Genomic DNA, 18,089 nt, shown 5'->3' with positions numbered 1-18,089 from the left:
GTGCCCTGACTGGGAATCGAACTGTGATCGCCTGGATCCTAGGTCGATGCTCAACTGCTGAGCCACGCCCGGCTGGGCCTTTCTAGATTCTTAAACTGTTTCTTTTTATCGCCTGACTGGCTGGCTAGGGCTTCCAGGACTGAATGTTGAGGAAGAGTGAAGCAGGCGCAGATTTCAACATTTTGCCTGTAAGCCTGATGCATTTTCTTGCAGGTGCTCGCATCAAGGAAGTTCTGGGCTTTTGGGCTTGGCTTTATTTCCATTACACCCTATCCTGAGTGCAGTCCAAGCTTCCCTAACAAACTCAAAGGGATTAGGCTCATGGGTTGGTCTTCTGTCTCCCACGTCATCAAAATAGAAAATAGATTAAGATTTTTAATTTTTTTTTGTCTCTAAAGATACCTTTTCTTGTAAGTTCATGGATTTAGATTTTCTGTTCAGTATTGTAAGTAGCATTTCAAAATTTTCAAGATAAATAATTTGTCATATTGCCAGAATCGTGTACATAGCATTTTATTTTCTTTTAAAGCCAATTTGGCAAGCTTCCTTGTTAAGTATTGTGGTTTGAAATAATTTCTACTATGCTTGAATGTATTTCTACTATTTTATAATGTTTATCCTGCTTTTTCTATGCTCTTCCCCCTGCCTTATCTCCTGTTTGATCTTTCTGGAAGTCACACCCTATACAGTATGGTATCCTTTCTACTTGAACTTGGCTCAGCTTTACCACCCTCCCCAAACACTACCTTAAAGCATTTTAACGCTGATATTCCCTCAGATCTTTCTTTTTAAACCCTCACCCGGGGATATTTTTCCATTGCTTTTCAGAGATAGTGCAAGGGGGTGGGGGGAACAGAGAGAGAAACATCGATGCAAGAGAGGCACATTGATTGGTTGCTCCCACATGCACCCCAGTCAGGGCCGGGATTGAGCCTGCAACTGAGGTACGTGCCCTCGGTCAGAACTGAACGCAGGACCCTTCAGTCTGCGGCCCGACGCCCTAACCACTGAGCCACACCGGCCAGGGCACTGATATTCCCTCATATCTTACATGTATTTTATCTAGTATTTTAGTTCCACTCTTAACTTCTCAATATTTAGGGTTCTTCCAGATATCTTATCGATTCCTAACTTAATTCCATGTGATCAGAGGATGTACCCTGCACGATTCTGAGACCTGTTTTGTGGCCCCGTGTATAGCCTGTGACGGGAACGCTGTGTTGCCGATGCTGATGGCGTGTTTTATAAATGCCCATCAGGTCAAGGTGGGTGATGCAGTTGTTCAGGTCTCCTGCGGTTCGCTGACTTTCTGCTAGTTCTGTTGTGGAGAGAGTGGTGTTAAAATCCCCAACTCCGACAGCAGATTTACTTCTCCCCTGAATTCTGTCACATTTTGCTTCATAAACAGCCACACACGATTATGGATGATGCATTTTTTTTCCTGTTTACTTCCGCCTTAGGTCCATGTCTTTATATTTAAAGTGCATTGGTTTCACATTTTGATCCATGTTTCTAATCTCTGCCTTTTAATTGGAGTAGTTAGTCCATTGATATTTAACATAATGATGCAGTTGTGTTTCTCTGTCCCATCTGTTATTCTTTTCTTCCTTTCCTGACTTCTTTTGGATTAATGTAATATTTTTAATTGCATTTACTGGGGTGATACTGGTTAATAAAATAATATAGGTCTCAAGTGCCCAGTTCTATATACATCATCTGTATGTTGCATTGCGCCTTTACCACCGAAGTCAGATCTCCCATCGCCATTATCTGACCCCTTTACTGCTCCCCCGGCTCTTCCCTCATAACCACCATACTGTTGTCTGTGTCTGAGCTGTTTGCTCATTTGTTGCTTTCAGTTTTGTATCACACACGAGGGAAATCATATGGTTCTTGGCTTTTGTCTGAATTACTTAATGTAATATTTTAAAAAGCTTTTTAACTTACATATTGGCTTATTTCTACTTTAATTTATGCTGCTCAGGGTCCAACTGCGCCTTCTGAAGCTGAGCATTTGTTTTTCACCAACTCTGGAATCCCATCAGAAGCTGACTGGAGCTTCTCATTCAACTTCCTTTCCTTTCTGCTTCACTTTTTAAAATTTCATTGTTGTCTATCATTGATTAGTTTTCTCCTCGCCTATATCTTATCTGCTATTTAACTGACAGTTGGCATTTTTAATTTTAGTGCCTTATTTCTAGATGTTCTGTGTCTTTTTTTTTTTTTTTAAGTTTCAAGTCTTTACTTAGCTGCTTAAAATAGAGGGTCACAGTGGGTGGGAACAGATGGCTGCTGCTAGGGCCTAGTGGCACAAAGATTTTGGAGTCCCAGAACAGAGCACTTGAACATGAACAACAGGAATAGGAAAAGACTAGAGACTACAGGACGCTGAGTGATATCTGCTCTGAGGAGCGACGTGGACAGGCCAGCCAGGTGGCCTCCACGGGAGCCTAGTGGAGACAGCTTTGGAGTGGGAGAGCGGTTAGGGAAATGCAGTTACTTCCACACAGCTGCACCGTGGTGAGTCATCTTTGGGAAGCTCATAACCAGAGCGCCTGGTGCTGACGCCTGCAGCTCACGCAGTCTGACCTTCCCCTACAGGGCGCAGCCCCAGCGGGGGGGCCCTGGAAGCCTGTGCGTGCAGGCTCCACAGCGGGCTCGCCCTTACTCACCCCCTTGTTTCAGGACTCTGAGGAAACACTGTCCTGCTCTCTTTCCAGCACATCCAGGAATCACCTTTCAGCTGAATGTGCACTTGGGACCAAACAATAAACCTGATATTCAATTCAAACAGCACTTCTGTTGGTTTTTATTTTCTTCACGTTGGTTAAATCTTAAGTTGAATATAATTTTTTAATACACAAGAAAATACTTCATGTACCTATGAAATAAGACAGGTAGGGAATGTGTTCAGTGCAAACAAAGTATTCCACCCATGCAGAGACAGCGCCATCAGATGATTGTCGTTTTGGTCTCATATGCCACACGTGGTCCACACCAAAGGAAGGAGTGGTGGCCAGGCTCTGCAGGGGTGCACGTTTGTCATATAAAAATAACTCCATTGGATGAAATGACAGGGCCACTGGCAGTTCACCCCCTTTGACCTCGCACAGCAGTGGGGCAAGGAAGGGCTCAGAGGGCTCCATGATTGCGAATGTCTTGGGTGAGGGGGCCCACGATAGCTGGTGCTCAGTCACCATCCTCAGTAGGGGATGTCATTTTGATAGTACTGGATCATGTCGTAGGTCCGGCTCCTGGAAGGCCAAGAGTTAAAGGAGGCTGTAAGGAGTCCGTGCCAGTCTGGTGCCTCTCTCCCCTCTGAGCCCTCCATGTCTTCACAGCTACACTTTGGAGTCCCCCTACTTCCCTTCCTGGAGGTGCAAATGCAAATTGCAGACCCTCTGGCCTCCTGCCAGCCCCTCCTGTGCATGGGACATTCCTTCCCTGACCAGTAGCCATGGCTGTGCCAGCCACATTGTGCCCCCATCTCCTGCTTAGCCTCTAAGGCCACCTCTTGCTCAATGGGCCCAAAACGTGGGCTCAAGTGGATGGCCCTTCCTCAGCCAAAAGCCTGCCCTTGGTTCCTGGGCCCAGCCACTGGACCCAGGGGATCTGTCTATAGGAGCTTCCCCTGTGCCAGGTGCCACTCTAGACCTTTCCTGGCATGTAGCACCCAAACAAGTGATACTGTGCTTAGCCACCTACCTCATTTCACCACTAAAACAATTATTAGAAGAGACTTTCCTCACAGTGCCTTCCAAAGCTTTCTTGCTGACTCAGATGTCATGTTCCCCACACCCATCCAGAACTACCTCCTGTTTCTCTGCTTCCTTGTCAGCAGAACCACATGGCGCAGCTCCTGTGCTGTCACAACCCAGACTGTACCCACCTGGCCCTTTTCTGGGAAGTTCTTGTTAGGACCCACTCAGCACCAGTTCTCCGTCTTCTCACATTCCAGCAGTCTCTGCACCTCCCTGGGGCTCTGCCCATCTCTTCTCACAACTCCACCATTTATCACAGCATTGGCTGAATGGCCTGTCCCCACCCTCCCCCTCCCCCTCCTGCCATTGCTCCTCACCCTGCCCTGCTGGGCCCTGCACACCTCCCTTGAGGCCCTTTTCATCTGTGGCTCCCACAGCCTCACAGGCTCGGCCCCAGGTGGGCATGGTTTCTGGCCTTCACGCCTCTGCTGGGTGTTCCCCTCAGCACGTCCCAGCCCCTCTCAACCGGCACCCTGTTACCCTGAGAGAGCTCACTTCGGGGTGTTCAGGACAGTCTCCCAGAACATCAGCTTGCTTGTCACCTGGCCCAGACACAGTCCCAAAGAGCACTGAGGTGTGGTGGGTAACACAGGAGGGAGGGCAGGAGGGGATGACTTGCCTGTTACTGAGGAAGCAGTTCTGAATAACCTTCATGATGAAATTCGCAGCCTCTCGCTCAGTCATGTTGGGGCTGAACCTGTGCCTGGCAGAGAGGCTGTGTCAGGGCTGTTGTCGCCAGAGTCGCTCCCTCTAGGCTGCCCTCCCCACAGGATGTGCTCTTGCCCAGAGGCTAAACTTAGCACTTGCAGGGATTTGTTGGGCTGAGGGTCAGGCCCCAGGAATGCTTCCTCCTGGGGATAGTGTTTTAAGGGCCAGGCCTGGCCTAATGTGGGGAGACTTCCCAGCTGGCCTAGAGGGCTCTGTTCTCTTCCCCAGCACCTCCTGGGCTAAGTGGCCCCATGGCTGGGGGAGGACTAGCATGGGGGCCAAGCCTCTGCACCCCCAGGGCTCTGGGATGGCAGAGCCTCCTTGATCAAGGAAGGGGCATCTGGGTGTGTCCTCAGCTGTGGCTAAAAGAAGCCAGGGCATTTTATACAGTCTGGTAATAATACCTCACCCTGGAACCCTGTCTGCTCTGGGGTTCCAAGGAGAGCACTCAGCCTTGATAAGAATCACATTTACCCCCACTCAAAAGGCTCCCATCTTGGGGCACAAGTGCTCCCCAAATGGCCTACATGTCTGCCCAGGACCTACTTTAAGAGCTTGATTGTCTGACCACGGAAGCAGGGCAGGCCCGTGTCCAACATAAGGGTGACCAGAGAGACGACTGCATCCATGTAGGGCCTGGGGAAAGGCAGGGAGGGAGGTAGACAGAGGCCGGTGAGTGAAGTGGCCCTGCTCATCGCCTGTGCTCACTTGCTGGCTCCCCCCCATCCCTCTGCCACCTTTCATGTCTCACCAGGGCAGGCTCTGAAGCATCCAAGCTGGGTCTTACACACACCCCTGAACTGAGCAGTCACACTTTGGTCTCCCCACCTGAGACCCCCAGCCATAGTTTCTGTGCCCAGCTGAGGCAGTGTAGGCTACGGCACAAAGGTGCTCTGACCCTTTTCTTCTGGGGCGGTGCGCAACAAGGGTTGTGATGTAGGCTCTGAGAGACTCCAGGTTGGAGTCCAACTGTCACTACTCACTGCTGTGGGGCCTTGGCCACATGACACTCTGAAACCAGGACAGTGAATCTCTGGCATGCAGGCTAGGGTGGGAGGTGCTCAGGCTTGGTGAGTGAGGTGCTTACAGGGGGACCTCCAGGCACTGACAAGTGAAGCCAAGCCCAGGAGGCTGCAGGACATGGCTGGACTAATGCCCAGAGCAGAAGACACTGGCCCAGGTGGACAGATATTGGCAACAGGAAAGCAAGGCCCTGGGCTGCCAGGTGGCCTCCCGCACCTCCCTTGCTCTCTTTGAATCTAAGTCCCTCCATCCATAAAGGAACATAAGAAGGCCCCATGGGAACTTTTCAGGTCTGGCCCTACTGGATGAGTGGTGCCCAGGACTGGTGCCAGGCTGCCCACACTGCTCCCCAGGGCTCACCGCACGGCCAGGTAGCCTCGGACACACATCTCCATGAACCACTTGAAAGGTGTGGCCTCCATCTTGCCTCCCATGATCATCACCATCTCATCTGTTAGCTTGATGTCCGGTTCCCAGCCAAGGTTGCCACCTGGTGAGCTTTCAAACATGAAGCCAAAGTCTGCAAAACACCAAAAAATCATTTGTAATAGGATTCAGATGGCAGGGCAGACATGTGGGAGTGCTTCAGCTAGGGTTGGGAGCCACTAGCTCCCCATTCCCCAGGAGCTGGCCACAGGTCATGTTTTCTTAGGGACAGCAGGGAAGCAGCAGGCAGAAGAGAGTAAGTGGAGGCGGGGAGCCAGGCCAGAGCAGAGAGACCAGTGCCAAGGCTGGATGAGCTTGGCTCCAGCTTCCAACCCCAGAGCTCTCCATGCCCCATGGCCCCAGCTGCTCCTCTCACCCCCCACTGCCTTCCTGGTAGCCAACAGCTCAGCTCTCAAAACTGGTCTTGAACCCTGACCCTGATGCTTCCCAATGGGGGCTCCAGCATGCTGGCACCTCGCAGGCTCCAGGGGTGAAGGGAGAGGAGGGAGGCACTAGGTTGGCTGACCGATATGGATGATATGGCCCTTCTTGTCCAGCATGATGTTGCCATTGTGCCTGTCCTTGATCTGCAGCAGGAACAGCAGGAGGCTGTAGGCGGCCATGCTTCGGATGAAGTTGTAACGCGCCTGTGTGAAGAGAGCCAGGTGCTGACGATGGTCCCCAAGGACTGTGTCTCCCAGGGCCTGCAGGTTCTCTCCTGGCTCCGTGCCTGGGACCTTGTAGCAGGGGCAGTCGGCCCCTCCCCTTATGCCCATGAATTAGCTTTCTCCTGGGGATTCCATCTCAAGGGTTCTTTTAAATTCCAAGGAAGGTTGCCAGGTGCTCTGGTTTTACCCCCAAATGTAGGAGGACTCAGAAAAGCAGAGACGGGGGAAGCAGGGTCACCCTGAGGGGCAGGGTAGAGAGCACAAAGCAGCCCAGTCTGGGAGCTGTCCTGCTGGTCACCTTTTGGAAGGCCAAAGTGGACTCGTCCCCATACTGGCGTGTGAAGTAGTCATACATGCCGAAGTCTGTCTGGCGGCCCAGCTGGTCCCGAGAGGTGCAGTCGGGGATGCACTCGATCACTCCGCACTGGGGGGGGGAAGGCCAAGTACCAGGTCTGTGAGCTGGCCACTCTTGGCGGAGGACTGACGGGCAGCTGCCTGGGCTCTGTGGGCACTTACCCCGGGGGCGGTGGCCACCACTCGGTAGGGGAAGACAAAAAGGTCCAGGCCAACCAGCTGGAAAATGTTTTTGAAGAGGTCGATGATCTGCAGGGCCAGCATGTCCTGGGAACCACGGAGACACAGGGTTGGGGACCCGCCTCTTCCTGCTCAGATGGCCCCTGAGGGCCCTGCCCAGGGAGAGAGGGATGAGGGCCACAGGGAGCAGGAAATTGGAGGGCCTGGCCTCACTGACCACCAGGTGCTGAGCTGAGCCATCCTGCCTGGAGTGGGATAAAAGAGGCCCCCAACCTCCAGGGAAGCTCCCTCTGGGCAGCTAGTGGGTACAGAGCAGGAGTGGTCCCTAGACAGGACCCTGGGTTTGGAGAAAGCCCTGATTTACTCTGCAGCCCCTGAACCAAACAGAAGCAAAGATTAGTGTTTCTGCGCATGAGGTTTGACTGTGAGGCGTGCCCAGAGACCTGGAGAGAAATGGGCCCGCCTCCCCAAGCCTGACCTGGGCCTGGCCCCTTACCTGTCGGCAGTCATCTCCCACTTTGAAGATGGCCGCCTGCCAGGAGATCTTTTGGCCATCGGACTCCTGTGTGCCGCTCTGGTCCTCGGAGTCTGAGCGGCACCGCAGACCTACAGGTGGTGGGTGGAGAGGCTGCCTGTTAGCCCAAGGGCAGTGAGAGGCCCTCTGAGGGTATCAGGGCAAACTCTGCTCATGTGCCTGGAAGGAGCCCTGGGAACCTTGGGGATTGTTACTGTGAAGCCCTGGGGAGGTCAGTGAGGGCCCAGCAAATGTCTGGGGTCAGCTGGTGGAGTCACAGGGCCCAGGGGCTTTTCCTAGAAAAAGTTACACTTAAATGGAACTGAAGACAGAGCCCACTTTTCATTAGAAGTGAGGCCATAAGTGTGCCCGGGGTCAGTGGTGGGCACTGTGAGCTGAGGGGGAGGGGCAAGGGACTGTGTCTATACCCTGGGCTGCCTGGGAGGACCTGGTGGCCAGTGTTAGGTAAGGCCATGGAATCCACATCTCTGCACTGGCTGAGGCCACACCCCCTGTACTGGGTTGACTATCATCCCCCCAAATTCATGACCACCTGAAACTAAAGAATGTGACTTATTTGGCAAAAGGGTCTTTGCACATGTAAACAAGTGCCTGAGGCCACAAGGAATTAGGGTTGGCTTTTTACCAAAAGGGGAGACTTTGGTCATGGCACACAGGGAGAAGGCCAGGTGAGGACAGAGACAGAGGTTGGAGCGATGCAGTTATGAGTCAAGGAACTGAGAGAATTAATTTCCACTGTTGAAGCCACCTAGTCTGTGGTCATCTGCATGGCAGCCCGAGCAGATGAGTACACTTCCCAAAGCCCTGGCTACTCGGTCTCAAGAAGAGGTCTCTTGGACTGACTTTGGGGCCAACCTTTAGGGGTCTCTGTCACTGCACACAAGGTCTGTGCTGTCCCCAAATGAGGGACCACACTAAGAGTGGATGGATGACCATCATCTCTCATGGGGAGCTGGTAACAAACGTGCCAAAAGAAAGTGGCATTAGCAAGGGGAGACACTTAGATTCCCAACTACATCAGAAATTCGCCACTGACCTTCTTTTTCAAGTTCACTAACTCCACATCGTTTCACCTTAAATTTAGCCAGATATGGAGCTTTTGCAGCACTGCAAAACAGAAAGAAGTCCACAAGTGATACAGCTAACAGGAAGTCCATGTAGGAGCGGCTGAGGGGCGGCCTTCACCTCTGCATGGGAGTCCCCGACTTGTAGTCAATGTCTAGCACGATGGCCTCAGGGTTGCTGGGCAGGTAGCAGCCTGTGCAGGAAGAGAGGACAAGTCACAGGGAGCCTAAGTGTGACAAGAGTGAGGACACAACCCACCTTCAACACAGAATTCTCCTTGCAGAGTCCACCCTGCAGATGGGGTGGTGCATGGGGGCCTCTAGGCCCTCATCTGTGGCACTGATAACTATTCCGTGGCCATGAAAGGTCCTCCCTGATTCTGTGATCTCTCCCTGGGTCCTTCCTGATATCTAACAAAGGAGCCACCACCTCTGGGAGGTGTTTCTCTGAGGATGCACTGAGCCCTCAGCTTAGACCCAGCATGCTGCTCCTGGGGCCCTGATGGCTGCCCAGTGCTGGCGTGGGGTGGCCCGCTCTCACAGGACCATGCAGGGGCTTCCTGCCCTGTTCTGCTCTGCTCACCCGAACACCTTCAGTTTTTGGACTCAGCCCACTAAATGCAGCTCCCTACTCTCAGCACATGTGTCAAGTAGGAAGACAAGAGAAACCCTTTTCTTGGCCAAGGAACTGACAGTTGCCCTGGGGGAGTGTGCTCCCTAAGCCCCTGGGAGGTGGAACAGCTCTGGGAAGTGGGCTTCAAGGAGGTGCCCTGAAACAGGAAGGACTGGGTCTTCTGGGGAGAAAAGTGCGGCCTTGCTGTGGGGTGCAAATGGGCTGTCGTATCAGGGGAAAGGGGCAAACCAGGACCACATGGTCTCGTCCCCTCCCTCTCACCCTCCTTTACCTGCCAGCTCTAGCCTCTCTCACGGATGCAATCTCTACTCCTCTCCTCTAGAGCCCCAGCTGGCTCCCCAGTGCCTCCAGGACAAGCCCCAGGAGCACGGTGTGCAAAGAGCTGGGGGCTCACTGATGAGGGAAATAGAGGCCCCTTGTGGACGTCAAGCCTTCTCTTGAGAAGCTGAGCTACTGTATGTGCTGAGCAGGGCAGGGATCTCAACAGAACAAGTCAAGGAAAGGTCTAAACTGAGGCCCCATCCTGGCAACCTTGCTGAGGCCAGCTGGTGTGACATTTGCACAGGATGCTCAGGATTTTGAAAAAACAAGTTTGTACCAATGGTTAAAAATAAGAGAGCTGTGCAGTAAAGCCTGGATTTGCACCTTGACTTGAAAAAGCACAGATCTGACCACAATGGATTCAAATTCCAGCATGGAAACAGCTACAGGCACCAGGGAGCAACTTTCCACCCAGGGGACATGGGTACCCTCATCTTGACAGATCCTAAGCACACCTGTGATGCCCCTAGTCCAACCCTATGTCTACTGTCTGTGTGGCCTACACTGCTCCTGTTATACTAGAATTTAGGAACCTTCTAGAATAATGGCTACTAAGACAGTGTCTTGGCCTTTAGAAAAACTGTAGGCAACAAAGAAGAGAAAGAGTACCCATTAAGAAGCAACTCCCAGCTCCCCAGGGGCAGATTTTGGAGAGAGGCACTCTCTGGGCACCCAGGGCCCAAGCTCGAGTAGGGCTAGCCCTCCACTGGTCTCCATGCCTGCCCCACACTCCTTGGGAAGGGCAGTGCCCAATCCCTGCCTGCCTGTAGAAAGAGACCCATCTCCTTAGCCTCTTGAAGCCACCTACTCACCAGGCTGTACTTTCACTTCAGATAGCGCCGAAAGACAAGCCTTCTTCCTCTCATCTCCTTTAGGGTAGGGCCTGTGAAACAAGACAGAAATGCCATGTCTTCTGGGGGAACTGGCCGGTAGGACTTCTAGGGGACATCCCAGGTCCCCCCGTCTGACTGCCCTCAGTTTGTCTCTTTCTAGCTCTAGCTCCTCCTGGAGGCCCTGCCAGGCTCAATTCCTGTAGGAGCACAGCAGTTCCTTCCCTGTATTCCTCATGAGAGGTAAGTTTAACAGTGGGAGCTGTAAGGGAGTCTGGTTTTCCAAACTAGGCTCCTTCAGAACTTGGAGACAGCAGAGTGGCCTCAAGCTGTAGGACAATAACTGGAATGAAACTAAGATATGTTTTCTGAAGCTCGCATGGCCGTGCATTTTGCTGTACTTTCAAGAGAGCAGACATTCCTACCCCTGACTGTTCATTAGCATTCCCCAGGCAATTCCTACGAGACAGGACTGGCAGGAATGCCACTTACTTGATGATGGCTGACACGTTGGTGATCTTGTTAAAGAAATCAAATTCTCGCTGGTAGAAGTCCTTCGCTGGGCCTGACAAAGAGCCTGTGATCTCCTCCACTAATTGTTCGAGGAGGTCACCAATGTCGGCTGACAGAGAAATCAAGAGGGTGAGTCTGCAGCTGAGCCACAAAAAGGTGTCCTGGAGGAACCCCACATTTGCTGGACACAGTCTGGATATTCCTCGGCACCTAGACCAGCTGTCATCAGTGTGTGGTCTGGAGACCTGGGGATTCCTGGGAAGCTCTCAGTGAACCCCAATCAAAATCACACCAAGAGGTTATTTGCCCACCTCAGTGTGTTGACTCTTGTGAGGCTGTGCACAATCAGTGGGGCCACGGGTGTGTGTGGTCAGTGGCTCTGCTCTGATGGCTCTCCTCTAACATTAGTTAATAGTGTGGGCTAAAGCCCATATAAACCAAAGTTCTGTGAGGGTCCCAGTAGTTTTTAAGGGTATGGGGATGATTAAGAAGTCTCTGTGACAGTGAGAAAGAACCACTTCCCTGGGTGGCTGCCTTGTTCCCACATGGGGTCACTGGGTCAAGCACATAGACTACTGCTTGGGAGAAGCAGCTTGGCTCGAGCAGGAGGGTCTCACAAGTGGGGAGCTGCAGAATGGGGCCAGCAGAGGCATAGGGCGGCAGGGAATCTGGAGGGTGGGCTAGCAAAGGCTTTGTTATGGGTGGGGTCCTGCTTCCACTGTGGGTTAAAGGTGAGGTGCTGCAGCCAGAGGGAACTACAGGCTGGGGCAGACTGGGCCACAGAGGGCTCTGGAGGTTGAGGAGGGCTCTGGGCAGCTGCGGAAGGTGTTCAAGATGGGGACTGAGACCTGAGGGAAGATGACAAAATACTCACGGTCTTTCTGGTGCCCCTCTTCATCTAGATAGATGTTCGTTTTCATGTTCCAGATAAACTGGTGTGCCAGAAGCTGGGATTTGGATGCTGCCCACAGAATATACTCCCGCACATAGCCCATCTGTAGGACAGCAAAGTCACCGTCAGCCCAGGGCTTGGGGCCCCTCTCCAAGAGAGACTTTCTAACACAGGGCAGGAGCTGACTCTCAGCACTTGCAGACCCGGCAAGAAGTGAGGCCCAGAGGTTTCTGGCAGTGAGCAAGTTCTCTTCTTGGGTCTGCAGTGAGTACAGCCCAAGTGCCAGGTCAGGTTCTAGCAGGCTGGCCAGTGGGGTGGACGGGGCCCCCAAGTGGTGGGGTCTGCAATACAGACATGAGTTAGCTTTTGTCTCCTCTGTTCCTTCCTTTGGATTCTAAGAACTGTGACTCTTCCACTAATTTCTGCTGTTGTCAAGTATGAGGAGTGAATAGTCTGGGTACTAAAACTCATCTGTAAGCTGGCTGCTTAGAACCATGGTCCACAGTGACGTAGGGGTTCCCAGAAAACTCTTACCTAATGCACAGATACTACATGAGTTGACTGACCGTGGCGACCATCATAAGGGACCACTCCTCCTCCTCCTCCTCAATCATTTCCCACCACTCAGAATACTAGTTTTAATTACCATGTCCTAGGTTAAAAAAGTGGTTGGCCTTTCTGGAATACTCCTGCAGGAGCAGCCTCTCCCCTCCTGTGGTAGTTTGTGGCCCCCCCACCTGGTAAGGTCTTACTTGGACAGATGTCCTCAACTTGGGTAGCTGGGCTTACCAAACAGGTCAAATTTCAAACAAGTCGACACTATGAGTTTCCCAATTCTAATCCAGCAAATGGATCTAAAGATAAACTATGAATATTCAACCTGTGTTGTGTTTAAGTATAAGTTTGCAGAGTTTCTGGGTTGGTGAATGTGTGGAGGTACCTGAGAAAAGTGTGCTTGGAGAGCAGGGAGTTGTGCATGCTTCCCACACACCCCTCACCCTACGCATCTCCTCCATCTGGCTGTTCCTAAGTTATATCCTTTTATCATAAACCTGGTAATATAGTCAATTTTTCTAAGACCATGAAAGGGGACTCAATGAAGTAACAAACTGAAGATGGTAAAAAAAAGGAAACTGAGGCAGCACAGTATGAATAAGGAGAAGTTGTCATCAGTCACTCTGGACCATAGAGGCTTTCAGCTTTGGGAAAGGTTACAGCATTTTATTCCTGGGTTTCTTAATCCATATAATATATGCCTTGCTAGTCAATTTGGCTGAAAAACTATATATAAGTTTGCTATAATTATGGGTAGGGTGACACAGTTCCAAAGCCACATTTTACTAAGCATGGTCACTTCCACCATTTGCTCCCTCTCTGGCTAGTATTAGTTTTGGTTTACGCTTCTTTTTTAAAAATCAAGCAAACACATCTATACATTTGTATCCTCTTAAGCTTAGACTTAAACATAATTCCTAAAAAAGGAAAGCAAGAAATTCTTGAAACCAATGAAGCTGAGTCCTGAATGATATAACCACCCAGAGAAAAATAATTTCACATGACTTTAAAGTAGTCTAATCTGACTGTATGTCTCTAATGTAAAATATACCAAGGACAAAAAGGCAAAAAAAATCTGACCCAGTTTTCAGTAATCACATCATGAATAATAATGTTGGTATTGTTAATTTGAAACTATTAAAGTAGAATAAAGCAAAATTTTAGTGTTAAAAGAGTCAAATATAAAATGAAATAAAAGTAAAAAAGCTTTGTAATCCTACATTTCAATTGAATATATCAGTATAAAATTTTTTTAAAAGCTCTGTCTACCCCGGCCAGTGTGGCTCAGCAAGCGGTTGAGCACTGACCTAGGATCCAGGAGATCGCAGTTTGATTCCCAGTCAGGGCACATGCCCAGGTTGCGGGCTGGATCCCTAGTGGGGGGTGTGCAGGAGGCAGCCAGTCAATGACTCTCTCTTATCACTGATGTTTCTCTCTCTCTCTTCCTCTCCCTTTCCTCTCTCTGAAATCAAAGATATATTAAAAAAATAATAAAAAAAATAAAAATACCTACCTACCAGAAAGGCCTAAAAACAATGACAACTCAATGGCTGTGAGCATGCTTAGCATTCAGGTAACAGTGTCACAAACCATTTCTCATGAAGTGAACCAGAGCTCCTTGGAAAACGGATGACACCAATTCTGAGGCAGGAAAAGAACAAGAAGAGCCTAGAGTGTCCTGTCATTCAGGAAAGCAAGGAGACTTTCAAAGACGAAATAAAGATCAAAGTCCAGCCACAATCAGGAGTTCCCAGTCATCAGAAAGATGGGCCTCAGATAACTGCAGTAGCCCTGTTTGGGTAGCTCAGTTGGTTAGAACATCGTCCCGATACGCCAACGTTGGGGGTTCAGTCCCAGTCAGGGCACATACAAGAATCAACCAACAAATGCATAAATAAGTGGAACAACAAATCGATGTCTCTCTCTCCCTCCCTTCCTCTTTCTAAAATCAAACAATAAAACAAACAAACAATAACTGTAGTAGACTGGTGCACATCAAACACATAAAAATCCACGAGTTTATGATATTTGGAGGAAAAAAGAGAAAAGCTTATTGGTATCTTTGGATAACGCTAAGGAATTAATTCATTATTTTGAAAACTAGAAAAAAATAAAGAAAAAAATCGGGAAATTTTTGAAAAGCAGTTTATGTACATAACCAGATAAAACAAACCACAGCCCACCTGCATCTCCACATCTCCACACGCTAGCCGCTATAGGCTACCCACAGCCCACTGTGGCCTGCCCCTGCTAAGCGCTGAGACTGAACACAGAGCCCACCCAGGGGCACAGCGTTCTCTGGTGGACACCACTGTGCTCTCGCATGGAAACCCTTGGGGTCCACTCCTACTCCCTCCTCCTCTGGATCAGGCCCTTTTGCTAGGCCCATATAGAAGCAAACACACTGGAGGGGAGAGAGGGGAAAGGAAGACGCTACCTGGAGGAAAGGTGCATCACGACAGTACACAGTGCTGGGACCTGTGTAAGAGCCCTGGCTTGGCGAACGTGGTCCTACATGGTATCAGAAACACCTGCTCAGTCCTAGCCAGTTTGGCTCAGTGGTTGGAGTGTCGGCCTGTGGACTAAAGGGTCCCGGGTTCGATTCTGGACAAGGGCACATGCCTCGGTTGCAGGCTTGATCCCCAGCCCCGGTTGGGGCGTGTGTGGGAGGCAACCAATTGATGTGTCTCTCATATCCATATTTCTCTCCTCCTCTCTCCCTCCCAGTCTCTCTGAAGAGCAATGGAAAGAATATCCTCAGGTGAGGATAAAAAAAACCCAAAAACACCTGCTCAGAGTTGGGAGGTTTTTAACAGCCACCTAGCTAGGGAAAGACTTCGTCTATCAAGAAAGGTTGGCTGTGATTCTAGAAGCACTCTGGTCTTTGAAATGTGATGGTCTACGGCCATACCACCCTGAACGTGCCCGATCTCGTCTGAAATGTGATGAAGCATCCTGCCAATCTATGGAGAAGTCAGCCTCGGACAGCCAGCCACTGTGCTTGTAGCTGCTATGGAGACAGGAGCAGTGGGAGGTGGCCCACGGTGGGCTGGTGCCACAGGGCTCAGCCGGGATGCAGTGGGAATAAGGCTCTGGGTGTGGTCAGCCCCATGGCTGCTTTCTGTGCCAGGCCACTGCTAGACATCTTACGTACGTGTGTGCTGCTAGGGGCTGAACTGTATCCCCCCAATTCATATGTTCAAGTCCTATGCCCCAGTGCTCCAGAATGTGACTGTATTTGAAAATGGGTCTTTAAGGAGGTAATTAAGTTAAAATGAGGTGATTAGGATAGGCCCTAATCCAATTTGACTGGTGTCTTTATAAGAAGAGACACACGGGGGACAACCATGTGAGGACAAAGGGAGAAGACGGCCTTCTACAAGCCAAGGAGAGAGGCTTCAGGAGAAACAATGCTGGCTGATACCTCGATCTCAGGCTTCCAGCCTCCAGAATTGTGAGGAAATAATACACTTCTGTTGTTATAGACCCCCAGTCTGTGGTACTTGGCTATGGCAGCCCTTGCAAAATAACATCATGTGATCTAATCTTCCTCATCACTTCCCACTGAAGAGACGAGGGTGCTGAATTCAGGGAGTCAGGAAACTTGCTGAGACCCCCATCCAATGAGTGGGGAGCCTGGGCCAGGCTGCCCAACCTGAGCACATGGCTGAGAACACTTCTAGAACTTGCTTACTCTGCAGAGTGAGAGTGGGCTGCAGGGTGAGTGGGGGCCTCCTGGCCATGGACACTGTTGACAACCATGGCGGGGATGGGTGTGAGAGGAGCTCAGGGACAATGGTCACAGGTTGGTGACCCTGCTTCCAAGGCAGCACACCTGATCAGCAGGCTGGGTATGAGGGCTAGACAGCATGTCCTTGTTGCTAAGGGCTCCCTCCCCAGCGCCCAGCATAGCTCTCAGAGTGAAGTGAAGGACGGCATGCATAGGCACAGCCTTACCTTGTCATACCTGAGGGCCTGCACGATCTGCGGGATGTAGAACAGGATGGCGTCCTGCAAATGAAGAGTAGAAGTGACTATGACCCCAGAGAGGGAGGAAAATTCCTTACCTCTAGAAAAGGTGAGAACTCAACATGGATGGATGCCCCAGGTTCCCTCCCACCCAACCTGGGACTGGCCCTGCTGTCACTCAGTCTACAGAAATACTGTCCTCAATGGAGACCACAGAAGGACTGAGAACCTGGGAAAGACCAGAGGACAGCAAGGAAAATGACCAATGGCTCAAAAACATGTGATCAGTGAGAAAAAGCAAAAGGAACAAGGCTCTCATGCCTACAAGGAGAGCGAGAAGGGCCCACCTGTGTTCACTGCTGCAGGACTGCTTGGAAACAAGGGCTGAGGCTACAGCAGACCTGTGGGTGGGCTGGAGCTGCAGTAATTCAGACTCTGGAACATTCTACCAAACCCCTGTCACTGTGCCTGTCATGTGGGGTCACTGGGCCATGAGCCCACATGGCTGTAACTGGAACCAAACTCAAAGTAAATTTCATTTTTAACTCAGACACTTAAAAAGAAATATAGGTAGGAAACACATCTGAATTAGAACTAAATCTATTTTCTATGACTACTTGAAGAGAAATAAGGAATGAAGATGGTGCTAAGATGGACCAATGTTTAATCAGGCCTACATTAGGGTTTGAGATAAAGCCCGTCTTTCATCTCTCCACCTAAACACTGTTGAGTAGTCCCACTGAGGCCAACTCCAGCAGGACAGGGCTTACCGGTGGGAAGGACCTCAGGACTTTCACCCCATACTGTGCCGTGAGAGGATGCGGTGGGTACATGCTGGAGAAGTAGGAGAGACCCGTGGGCGGGTCTGCAGGAGCCCAGCACAGCACATGGCTGAGCTCAGGTGCATCGGCATCAATGGTGTGCCAGGTGACCAGGAACTGGGAAGGAAGCAAGGAGATGGTCTGCCTCAGGCAGTCCCAGGGGCCTCTCGGGAAATAGTTGACCTCATCCCACATCACAAGGATGGTCCCGAAAGGTGATAGTTATAAAGTATTTAAAACAAAGTGGAAAAGGCTTCTGACAGTTATGTAAAACAGCATAATTTCAACTACGGTGAAGCACACTCAATAACATAATAAATCTCCATACGAGTGGAAAACACAGGAAATTAGAAAAATCACTGTACCACTGAGGTCACTAGGTTTTTGTTACATTTCTAGTTTCCAGGCATTTCTGGAGGCCATTTTGCTTTTGTGCATTTTGAACCCAGGCCCTGGTGCACACTATATTACCTTGATAGCTTCAGGAATGTCACTAACGGCTCCTGGGTCCAATCGAACCAGACGGGTCACTTCACTGCCAATGGCTTCTGTGTTCTTAAACCTACAGCCACAGAGGGAATGGGTGAAATGGCCTCACCAGCAGAAGGGGAGCCAGAGGGAGCCCTGAACTGGAGGGATGCAGATCAATCTCCAGCAATATCTATTGACACATTGGTAACTACAAACACAAGTGTTTACAATAAAGAACATTATGATCAGCTATGATGAAATGCCAGAATTCTCTCAAACAGGAATTATCCTATCTCACCATTCAAAGGACGCCTCCCTTTATAGTCCCTGCCTTCAGAATACCCCCTTGCCCTGACCCCCAAAG

The 18,089-nt window shown here is 50.5% G+C and overlaps 1 protein-coding gene across 1 annotated transcript in view; it reads right to left on the bottom strand.

The window, feature by feature from the left end:
- Positions 1-2,780: 2,780 nt before the first annotated feature.
- PI4KA (phosphatidylinositol 4-kinase alpha) overlaps positions 2,781-18,089 on the bottom strand; it is a 97,054-nt gene continuing 81,745 nt past the window's right edge. Inside the window, exons 40-55 of the mRNA XM_081123072.1 lie at positions 17,726-17,816; positions 17,204-17,371; positions 16,422-16,475; positions 11,892-12,012; positions 10,997-11,126; positions 10,487-10,557; positions 8,841-8,913; positions 8,692-8,762; positions 7,617-7,726; positions 7,103-7,207; positions 6,885-7,010; positions 6,445-6,565; positions 5,853-6,012; positions 5,016-5,105; positions 4,381-4,464; positions 2,781-3,254 (exon numbers count right to left, since the gene is read on the bottom strand). Of these exons, the coding sequence (XP_080979198.1) occupies positions 3,203-3,254; positions 4,381-4,464; positions 5,016-5,105; positions 5,853-6,012; positions 6,445-6,565; positions 6,885-7,010; positions 7,103-7,207; positions 7,617-7,726; positions 8,692-8,762; positions 8,841-8,913; positions 10,487-10,557; positions 10,997-11,126; positions 11,892-12,012; positions 16,422-16,475; positions 17,204-17,371; positions 17,726-17,816 (1,627 nt within the window). The 3' untranslated portion in view covers positions 2,781-3,202. The remainder of the gene's footprint in view (positions 3,255-4,380; positions 4,465-5,015; positions 5,106-5,852; positions 6,013-6,444; positions 6,566-6,884; positions 7,011-7,102; positions 7,208-7,616; positions 7,727-8,691; positions 8,763-8,840; positions 8,914-10,486; positions 10,558-10,996; positions 11,127-11,891; positions 12,013-16,421; positions 16,476-17,203; positions 17,372-17,725; positions 17,817-18,089) is intronic.

Source organism: Miniopterus schreibersii, assembly GCF_964146895.1.
Source record: "Miniopterus schreibersii genome assembly, chromosome: 20".
NCBI lineage: Eukaryota > Metazoa > Chordata > Mammalia > Chiroptera > Miniopteridae > Miniopterus > Miniopterus schreibersii.
This window is presented reverse-complemented; position numbering and strand designations above follow the sequence as displayed.